The sequence below is a fragment of the Benincasa hispida genome, chromosome 4 (genome assembly GCF_009727055.1).
Source record: "Benincasa hispida cultivar B227 chromosome 4, ASM972705v1, whole genome shotgun sequence".
NCBI lineage: Eukaryota > Viridiplantae > Streptophyta > Magnoliopsida > Cucurbitales > Cucurbitaceae > Benincasa > Benincasa hispida.
In genome coordinates, this window is record NC_052352.1 from 28,190,271 (window position 1) to 28,202,233 (window position 11,963).

The 11,963-nt window shown below is 29.0% G+C and overlaps 1 protein-coding gene across 1 annotated transcript; it reads right to left on the reverse strand.

The window, feature by feature from the left end:
* Positions 1–8,056: 8,056 nt before the first annotated feature.
* LOC120076510 (cytochrome P450 78A5) lies at positions 8,057–10,490 on the reverse strand. Its single transcript, XM_039030359.1, has 2 exons — positions 9,439–10,490; positions 8,057–9,083 (listed from the first exon to the last, which is right to left on the reverse strand). Exons 1-2 carry the CDS (start codon positions 10,420–10,422, stop codon positions 8,451–8,453), a joined length of 1,617 nt encoding a protein of 538 aa, XP_038886287.1. The 5' UTR covers positions 10,423–10,490; the 3' UTR covers positions 8,057–8,450.
* Between the last annotated feature and the right edge of the window lie 1,473 nt (positions 10,491–11,963).

Genomic DNA, 11,963 nt, shown 5'->3' on the forward strand with positions numbered 1-11,963 from the left:
TCTGCCACGGTCACGAACTCGACCATGTCCATGACCTCGGCCATGATTATTATTAAAATTTACAGTATTCACTTCAGGAAATGGTGTTGTTCCAGTTAGTGAAGATTCATGATTTTTCATCCACGATTGTTAAAATTTACAATATTCACTTCAGAGATTGTTATTGCTCTAGTTGGCTGAGATTCATATTTTTTTAATCAATAACTCGTTATTTCATTCAACCATGAGAAGACATCAGATGAGTGCAAAATACTTTTAAAATATTTCTCTCAATATTGCTACTGCAGGAACATATCCAAAATATAGAAAAATATCTTATCTAACATATTGATTTAAAATTTTGGAGCATCAAGTGCATCCATTTTTACTAACTTTAGGAAGAAAATTTGTTTTCTGATGATCACATGTTTATGACATCCAAGTGTATTTTGGCATTAAGTACTAATGAAAAATAATTAATATCAAATGCTACAAATTCTAATTTTATAATATTTTCATAGTAAAGCTATTATAAAATATTATATTTATATTAAAAATTTAATACATATCAAATATGGAAAACATCATTTAATTTATTAATTATAACGAAGAAAGAAAAACTTATATACCTTTAGGACCTATCTTTAGCAAAGAAAACAATAGGAACTCGTGCTGATAACATGTTGTGAACTTGAGAAGCATAACGGGAATATGGATACCAGTAAAATATAATATCAAAATAAAGATAATATAATATAATAATAAAATAAATTAAACATAATATATAAATAAACAAAATAAAATAAATTAGCAAAATATAAAATAAGATATTTCTAAATTCTCCACTTTCTCAAATTTTCATGGAATTGCGCAATGAGTGTGTCTTCCAAAACCCAAAAATGTCATTGTTTATAGGCAATTTGGCAAGTAGGAGGTGGTTTACAATGACACTAATAATGTGTAATGTTGAGACACATAGACAACATTTTAAGAAATTGGGGCATGACATATGGTTAATGAACACTAAGCATGAGCATCTAATGAACATCTATTATCATAATATTTTGTGATAGTTCTTATGGTTTTGATGGAGTTAGAATTCATTTTTATTGTTTGATGAAACCTCTAATATTTTAAACCATAAAGAGAAAATCACTTTTTTAGGTTCCGAATTTTGAAGAATGGGTGGGTTTAGTTCTTGAATTTTCAAAATATAAATTTTTAGTCTCCAAGTTTTTCTAGAATAGATACATTTGGTCCCTAAGTTTTTAAAATGTAATTATTTTAGTTTCCAAGTCTTTAAGAATATGTTTAAAAAGTTCATGAAGTATTATTATTATTACTATTTTATATAATTTTTTGACATTTTGAATCATAAAAATAAGTTTAAAAATAATTTTTGATAAAAGAGGTAGTTTTTTAGAATTAATTTTTGAATCATAAAGTAGTAAAAAATATTAATGAAGGGTCCTTTTAAATTTATTCTTAAAAAATTTATGGACTAAAAAAGTACATTTTGAAAATTAAGAGACCAAGATTACCTGTTTTAAAAAACTTGGAGACCAAAAAAGTATGTCTTGAAAAGTCATAAACTAAACGGACATATTTTTCAAACTTAGAGACGAAAAGGGTAATTTGTTCAAGACTGAATTTCAACTCTCTTTGATAAAACTTGAAATTTAACTTACATTTATGCCAATAACACGTCGTTGTTAGTACCATGATTTAGAGCAAAATCACACATCTAAATGTCACATCTATAATAGTTATGACGAATAACACATCGTTATTAATACTACAATTTAAAGTAAAATCACACATCTAAACGTTTGGTTTGTAACACATATCAAAATTATGAAAACTAAAAAGTGAAAACCATCTAAACACGTCTTGATTATTAGAGAAAAAATTGTGTACGACTGGAGAATAAAATCAGATTATGTCTCAATGCAATAAAGTTAAGAAAATAATAATGGTATTTTCTTTAATCCCAAAGCTTTTGTTTTTCTTTTTTCGAAAATTAATCCCAATTCTTTCAGTAACCGAATTCAGACAAAGAATCATCGAAAGCCAATTAAACAAAAGCATCCACGTGATATTAAACTATGTCCAACCAAATCAATATACTTTTAAATCTTATGTTAAAAGAAACAATTGATAATTTCAAATGGTTTGGAATACTCGATTTCCAATAAACACCAAAAACAAAAAAAAAAAAAAAACCTTTTAATATTTTTCCCACTAAATAAATTTAAATTATATATTTGTCTTTATATATATAAATAAATAAAATGAGCCGCCGGCAGCAATGAAGCATGGTTTGAATGGTTCACTTTCTTTTTAGTTCTCCCTCAAGATATGATTCTTTATGCATTAATATTGTTGTTTCTCATTAGAATAAAGCTTCTAAAAGAAACCTTTAATAATATAATAATTTGTTGATCTTAAAAAAAATAAATTATAATCTTTGTTTCTCTTTTTAATTTTGATTATTAAGATTTGCATCTTTTAAATATTTCATAAATCTATTATGGGTATGTTTCCTCTTTTTGGATACGGGATTAGTTTACTAATAAGGTGGCACAATTTATTAAAGATAGATCGATTTTAAAAGTAGGTTGTGTACTTACCATTTTCTTTTATTTACTTGTTTATTGTCTTTTGACTATTATGTCATGTAAACTCTATCAATTATTCAATCATTTCACATGTTTAACAGTCGATGTCAAATTTTGTACATGGATAAATGCATCCGACCTTCACGTGACATTAATAGTGAATTTGTTTGGACGGGAGAAGAACAAAAGAGAAAACCTACACTGATGTGGTGCTGCCACATACACGATGCTTAAGGTCAGAGAATGAAAGAATATGGAAGCTGGAGAGTTTGAAAGCGTGACTCAAGTTACCTCTTATGAAGTTATAATGATGTGTTTATAAGCATGATTCAAGTTACCTCATATAAAGTTATAATGATGTATTTATAGAGAAAGTTGACTTAGCATGTTTTCTAGGGTTTTTGAGTCTTCTTAGGATAAGTAGATAACCTACTGGGTTAAGGGGTGTCTCAGTTTCATGTTTGGCTAAGATCGGCCTCAGTCATATCTCGGGCCTAAAATGTGCAAAGGTCAGCTTCGGCCTCGGTCAGACCCAAGCCAACCTTTTTTCTAGGCCCATTTTGATCTTTAGTTGCCACTTTTGGCCCGTATCACACTTCTTTTTGACTTTATCATTTCTAAATGTCAATTACACCCTTCGATCCACAATCACCCATAACATTATAATTATTAGTTATATAGAATTTTAATTTTAAGTTTATGAATATAATTGAAATTTTTTTAAGTTATGTTTTAAATTTTAAGATTTATTGGAAATACTAAAACTAAAAATAATCAAGTCTAAATTTACAAGGATGAAAATAATATTTTAACTTAAAAAAAAAAAAAAAAAATACAGTATTCTTATGCTTACACATACATCTTTTTAAGTACAAATGCGTATACATATCTACATGCATATGAATTACGATATATCCCATATTTTCATGTAAAGTTCCGGTGAGGATCAAATGGAGTGTTTTTTTTTTTTTTTCAATGAATTTATTTAAATCTAAATTAAATTTATTGAATTAGAGGGTGAAAATGGAGGAGAAATAAAATAAAATAATTTACACAAGTCTGAGATGGGTCCCCATCTTCAATGGTACCTATAGTTACTATACTGAAGGTTTTTTTTTTTAATATATATTTATGAATGTCCGAGTGAACTTCCATGTACCTCGATTAATCTCATGAAACAATCCGCCTGATCTTATAACATTTTGATGTCAAAAAAATTTAAGAAATTAATTCTTAGATAGATGATCACCATGAATTGAACCTTTAACCTTTTAATCATTTATTGGGACTATACTAAAGTAAGAGTTATATATATGTTTTGGATCTGCTCGTTTGAATGATTTTTTTAGTGTAAAATTAGACATTAATTTATATTTGGAGAAAAAAATTAGTTTGATTTGGATAGTAGTCAAAACTGAACATATGGTATACATACGATGAATTGTATCATTATATTTTAATTAATATGGTTTATATTTTTTATTTAAAATTAGAAAAACCAATTATTATTATCTAAAAGAAAACTAACAAAAAAAAATCTCAATTTTAATCTTAACAAAAAGGTCAAATTTTAATTCAAATATAAACGTCCAATTCAAAATAAAAGTCGAAATAAAATTTTAAAAAAATTAAAAAGAGGAAGAGAAGGAAGAAAATCCCCACTTTGGCTAAAATTGAAAACCAAGCTAATAAAAAATTGAACCATTGATTTTGTCTTTTATTAGATATCATGTTAGTTCTTAATTTCACCAAATATCAGAAAACCAAACTTAGTATAAAAAATTATATTATCATGATTGTATCTACCTACTTGCAAAGTGAATCTTTTTAATTCGATTCTATCTTTATTTATATAAAAAAAAATGCTAGCATATTATATAAAATTGACATGGAATATATTATATAGTTGGATAGTACAAAAAGGAAAAAAAAAAATTGAAAGTTGTATTAAATAAGTTAGCTTAGACAGTTAAATGGATAAGTGTGTGATATAATATAGTTGAGTACAAGAAGTGTAATCTTATAAATGATATACACATAAGTGGTTTTGACAAATTGAATAACATTTTTCTTTGTACCCCTTTATTTGGCTCTAGGTTTCATCATTTTGATTAACAATATTTTAAAAATGGAATGGGTGCTCCATTCTTTCTTCATAGTGGATTGGTCAATCTTAGCATTTTACTCTCAAAAATATTTTCTCATATAGTTCTATTTATTGGTCTCTCATATATTTTATGTTGGTTGAAAAAACCTTCACATAATCTTTGAACCATTCATCTAGAATTGTCAAAGTCTTTAACATGATTTCATCTTTTTATAAAATGAGATAAAAATTTCATTCCATTAAAAAGTAAAAAAAAAAAAAAAAAAAAAAAAAAAAAGAAAATAAACCTGTTTCATATGTTCAAACACATCAGCTTAATAGTATATTAGCTAATTTGATGCCACTTATGTAATGATAGATGGAATATTAATTCATACCCTAAATATATGGTCTATAACCCCTAAGACCTCCCACTTTATTAGCTGATGAAAAGTATCAAGTCTTAAAAATAATCATAATCGATTTGTATTGATTAATCAAATAGATTCTCCTAGACTTATGTATATTTTTGCACTTAACCTACTATTTTGTTTGATAATAATTTTATACTTTCTTTAGTCGAGAATCAAATATTTTGCATCAGATCTAAATACATTAAGATTAAACTATTACTTTGTGCATGAGAAGATATTATGAAAAAGATGATATATATTCGAGATGATTTTATTTGATGGAGATCCTAAATTTGAATCCAAAATTTGTAGGAAAAATACAAACCCAAAAGGGATGCCAAAAGTTGATTAAAAAGAAAATGACCAAAAAAAAGGGGAGTGGGAGCAAAGGTGAGAGTATAGATGTGTAAATAAATTGGGAATACTAGGAGAATCAAACAAGAAATGTGGGGTGTGGCTATGAATAAAATTTAATGTGGGGATGAGAATCAAATTGATGATTAAAATTATATATATAAGGTGGAAAGAAAAGGACTTCCACTTGTGGGATGCACAAAAAGTGATGGTTTGGATATCCAAATATGAATTGCATCCAAGTTTTTACCTAAGGGAGGAAAAAAGGTGTAAACCTTTTCTCCATTAACTTCTATTCTTTTTCACCAAAGGGAAAATAAATGACTAGCATATTTCAACTATTACTATATATGTCTGTTTCTTTTCAAATTTGTACTCTAGTTAATTTGTGATATTTTTATGGGGAAAACTATACCTTAACTCAAGTTAGATTAAGTTACTCTACCAAAGATCTAACTATCATACCTTTATTTCTATTTTCTACCTCTTAGCCAGGCCACCCATAGCTTTGGAAGGTTTGAAGTGAGATACTTTCAAAATTAACCAATCCAGGACCTATTAGAGGTGCTTGTTTGGTCTACCAACTTAAGTTGACCGTTTAAAGTTCGTTAAAATAATTAATTACTTATTTGGCTCATATACTTCACAACATAGTGTTAAATAATTCCATACCATTAATTTCTTTGACACTAATAATCGTTGAAATCCACACATTTATCAACAAATTATATCTTCCTCTCTCTCTTCAACTTCAATATGCTTATCAAACTGGGATTTTTTTTTATTCAAATTATAATCCACTAAATTTTTCAAATATAAACCAAAAGATTAAGTTAGATAAATTTTGAATTTTATATAATTTGAATCAAATTGAATTTGGACATGATCAAATTTTCACCCCAAATCAAATTTCACTAAGTTTAGCTTTATATTGAATTAAAAAAAATAGTAAAAAAAGTCGATAAACAAAATTTTAAATTCTAGATTAAACAACTTGCACCTTAAACACACACTTTAACTTTATAACTCAAGCTATTTATCAAATAGACACTATTATTTAACTTGTCTAAGAGGGCATAAGAAATTATAGATGTATATTTCATTCGATAAGATCAAACTCAAAACTAGAAAGATTTCTAATACTATTATAGATATCGAAAGCTCATGATCTTATTTTCAGATGAGGAAATTAAATGATTTGAATTTGATATTTTTTATCATGTGTGATAGAAGATCAAATCTCTAATCTTAATCATTGATACATGTTTGATATTAATTCAGCTATGCTTATTTTGACGAATATAAATTTAATTTTATTATGGAGTGTGGATTCTTATTCTAGTATGATTGGGGTGGGATCAACAACATATATTCTATGCAAGTATCAGAAAAATTGAAAGAAGCAAAAGATTTATGCCCCCAAAAAAATTACCCATAGAATCTAATTCCCCTTCAATTGTTTGGGAATCACTTCTACCTCAACATCAATACAACATATCTCATTCCTTCCCATCCATTCCCATCATTTTTATATTAATATATAAAAACCATTCACTAACATTATTATAAACTTATTAAATGTATTAAATTAAAGCGACTTAATTAGAGTTCAATTGATATTTTTTAGTAAGTAATATAGATTCAAACTTACAGCCTTTGTAAGAATTAAGTAGAGATATCTTATATAATTGTTATGCTTAAGTTGACATATACATTAAAAAAATAAAATGAATCTCCACTTCAATATATATTTACAAAAATGAAATAATAAAAATTACAAACCAGAGTAACTAAACTTTAAATAATTTATAAAATGAAAACCCTATAACTCTTGAAGTGATGAGGGGAAACTTTAAACAAAGATCTGACAACATGCCCATTAGTTAACAATTAAAATATTTACTCTTTTCTTTAAAACCAAATATTCCTATGATTGCATCAGTCTATTTTTCTTTTCAAGAGATAATATAATCACTTGATGAAATGAAGTTTTTTTTTTTTTTTTTAATTAATTAAAACTAACATTCTCTCCCTAAAGTATGAAGGAAAATAAAGTAAATGGCAACAACACCAATCCATATAATATTTTTGATACTTGATAATTGTTTCAAAATTAAATGACCCTTCCTGATTCTTCATTCTCACATAAACATGAAACATGCATGGACATAATAAACCACCAAACGAAACCCTAGAAACGATGTCGTTTACTTGGGTTGCTCAGTCTCACAAGAACGGCTTGTGTCAGTTCACTTTTGGGTGTTCATAGCTCTTCTCTTTTTGTGGAAGACGATAATGGCTTCCATTTTTAACCATTTGCTTTCTATCAAAGGTCATAAAACAACCTCCATTGCTATATTATAATCAAATATACATATATATATATATATATATTTAGGCATATCTATCTCGAACATCCCTTACTTATCTTTATATCCTACTAAATTATCTTATCATAATTTATCTGATAAATTTTATTTTTTCTTAATATTTTTATGAGTGGTAAGAAGATATGCACAAAAATAAATGCATCTCCAAAATTTCAATCTCATCATAATGCTTAACTTGAACTTAACTTGAAATTCCCACTAGAGAATCTGTATTTCTAAGACAACTTAATCACACCATTGAAACATAATAATGAAGATAAGTTGTTCCACAGACAGAAAGAGAGGATAAAGAGGGTTTTCTTTGTTGTTTTTTCATTTTTTTTTTAAACACAAGCATAAGATTCCATTAGCATCATCAACCACTTGGTTTCTGAAACAACTGACCCTAAAAACCCTAACCACAGAGAGAAAAAGACACAATATCATTGCAGCTCTCTCAACAAAAACAAACACAAAAGAAACTTCTATCCTTCACCTTCCCCACCAAACAAAACAACCACCAAAAAAAAAAAAAAAGAAAAAAAAAAGCTCATTTTTGTGAGCTCAAAAAGAAAAAGACCCCTTAACTAAATCCACCCCATCCTCCCATCCTTATCCTCTTGCTGTTGTTTCAGTCCTCTCCCCAACCAGCCCTAGGAACAGCTCTGCAAACCAATGGAGTTTTCATCTCCATGGAGAGTTTAAGGCACTCTGACAAGTCAACACCATTATTAATGGATTCATCAGAACAAGGCATCCATTTGTAAGCTTGAAGCAACTGAGCCAACCAGAGATGGACAGTAGCCAATCCCATTGCTTTTCCAGGACAAACTCTTCTTCCTGCCCCAAATGGAGCCAATCTCAAATCACTTCCCATAACACTAATTTCCTCTTCCATGAATCTATTTGGATCAAATTTCTCTGCATCTTTCCATACCTTCTCATTATGAGTTATTGCCCACATGTTCACCATCGCCGTCGTCCCTGCCGGTATCACTCTCCCATCGACGTGCACGTCCGCCACCGCTAGCCTTGCCCATGACAGAAGTGGCCCTGGAGGATGCATTCTTAAACATTCCTTCACAATGGCTTGAAGAAATGGAAGTTTTTGGATATCAGCATCTGAAATGGCTCTCCATTTCTTGCCTATTACTGAATCAATTTCATTTTGGGCTTTGGTTTGGATATCTTGGTGTATTACCATTCTTGCTAAAATCCATTCTAGAAGTATGGCTACTGTGTCAGTTCCTCTAAATATCATTTCCTGTGTAAAGAAAACAAACAAAAAAACAAAAAGATGAATGTTGTTATGTTTAGATGTATTAGTCCAAAAGTACCAAATAAAAACAGACTCAGCCGTTTTGATCTTTATGAGAAAAAGAAAACTACCCCCTAAAGCACTTTTGATTCCTCGATAAAGTAAGGATGTTGTGAAAATTTAAACTGCTAATCACTATTGCATACTAAACTAAACTTAAACGGCTTAAAAGGGATTTTAAAACGGTTCATTATGTTTTTAACGTTTGATTTAACACCTTTAAACATGATTTTCATACCATTTTCAAAAAGCTTCTAAACATGCAGCCTAAGATATGGTAAGAACAAGAAAAGAAGCATACCCAGAGAACAGCAATCATGTCAGAATCTGAAAGCTTATCATCCTTCTCCAAATCAAGCAGAACATCAACAAAATCTTTATTATGTTCTTGTTCTTGTTCTTGTTGATGATATCCCTTGATTTCCCTCTTCATTCTATGTTCTTCAATGATTTTTCCCACAAAAATATTAACCTTAGAAGCCAAACATCTACCTCTTTTCCTCACACCTTGTAAATCCAAGAGACCCAACAAGGGAAAATGGTCACTCCAATTGAAGATCCCAAGCAAATCATACCCTTCTTTAACCAACTCCTCAAGCTCAACCCCATCTCTCTCCCCATTACAAAACTCATAACATTTCCCAAAAACAGTCATCATAACATTATTCAAAGACCCAAAATGAAGAATCTCTTTAACCCTCACATCCCCTTTTAAAACCATAGATTTCTCAATTTCTCTCACCATCTTAATCCCAACTTCCTTCCTAAACCCTTCAAACCCAGCTATTCTCTTAGGACTAAACATAAAGGTAGCTGAAATCCTTCTCAAGTTCCTCCAATACTCACCATAAGGAGCAAACCCCATTGCTCTGTGGAAAAGCAGCTCATAAGCAGACTCTTTCACAGGTCTATCAGCAAAAGAAGGGCTATTAAGAATCTCTTTCGCAACATCAGGATTACTAGAAATCACAAATCTAGTTAACCCAACAGAGAAAGCCATTAATGGGTATGCTTTAAATCGATTAGCAAGGGCAGAAAGGGCTCTGTGAGGAGTTGAAAAAGTGAAGACATGGAAAAGTCCGATGAATGGGAGGCCGGAAGGGCCAGGGATGGCGGTGGAAGCGGTGGTTTTGAACTTGGAAATGGCCCAAGCGAAGCCACCGGGATGGAGGAAGAAGGTGAAAATGGAGAGGAGAAGAAGGGTTAAAAACAGAGCTTCGAAGCTTTGAGAAATGGAAATGGGGAAATGGAGAAACAGAGTATTGAAGGTTTGTGAAGAAGACATGGTGGGTTTGGCGCCAAAGAGAGAGGAGGAAAGAGTTGAATGAAGAGGAAGAGACGGGAGGAAAAGAGTGTGGGAGAGAGGGATTAAATAGGAAAAATGGGAGAGAGATTTTTTTTTTTTTTTAAACCATGGTTAGAAAATGAATTAACTGTGGTTAAAATTATTGGGTGGTGGGTGAAAAGAGTGAGGAGGTTATATTACTATCATCTTATTCAACTTTTAAAAGTATTTAATAAATTTTCCAATCTTTAAAACATAGGTTCGATTTTCATTTTTTTAAAAAAAAGTAATATCTTGTATTGAAAAAAATAAATATTTTATGGTTCGAAGTCAATACACAAAGACTCAAAATATATAAAAAATAAAGAATAAGGACGCTAGCATATACGAGTGTATAACAAATAAAAGAAACCAAAAAAAAATCTGACGAACAAATTCTTGGGAGAAGAAAGTTCGAGAATCATATCCATGGTTCAATTTTCTATCTTCTTGACATATTTGACATTTTTAAAAATTATTGTGTTTATTAAACATAAAAGTATTGAGTTTAACTAGATGATCGTAAATGATAAATTCTCAAACTTATAAAAACTAATAAGTGAATAACTGATAAAAACAAATTTTAAAAAAATACATATCTATTAGATATTTTTTTTAAATTAGTTTATTAGACATCAATTTAAAAGAAAACAAAAAGATATAATGTAAGTTTATAACTTAGACTTGAACAAGCGATTATTTATTATGATTGTTCGTCTTAAAATGAAATCATTTAATTTCTCTTTAACAATCAACTATAATAATATCGTATTAATCTCCTCAAATAATTACTAAAAAAAAAGAGAAGATGATACTCGATAATATTAGAAATTTTAAAGAAGGGAATGGTAGAAATGAAAGGAAGATGGGGATCGTAGGTATAGGTGAGGTGGCAGAGTCCGGGCTAAAATCGGATTCGGATTCGGGGAGGCCCACCCACTAAAAATAATCTCCAGCTCTATTTTTTTTAAAAAAAAAAAAAAAAAAAAAAACTTTGTTTTTTGGTAAAGGGCAATTTCGGGAATATAGCAATCTCCATTTGTACATCAACCCATTCAGGTGTTTTTCTTTTTCCTTTCTCTGTTTACCCTTTTTTTCCCCTTACAAATTAGTACTTTATATAGAAAAGTATAGAAAAATCTAGAACTTCCTTTGTCTAGTTAAATTATAAGTTTAGAAAGTTAAAATTGTCTAATGAGTTTTTTATTTTTTATTTTTTTTGTAATTTTAAATTAGTAAATTCATGTTCCATTATTCTCTTTCTCAAGATTTATCAAACATTTTTTTAACTTCACTTATCAGTACCAAAAGTTATACTAGAAATTAAATATATTTCTCTCCATTTTCTTAACATGATTTTCATTTTTTCTAAGTAAAAAGTTGAATTCTTAAATGAATTTTAAAAACAAACGAAAAAGTTTTTTAAATCTACCATTTTTTAATTTTTAAAACTTGATTGGGTTTTTAAAAACATCGATTGAAAATAGCAAAGCAAAATGTTA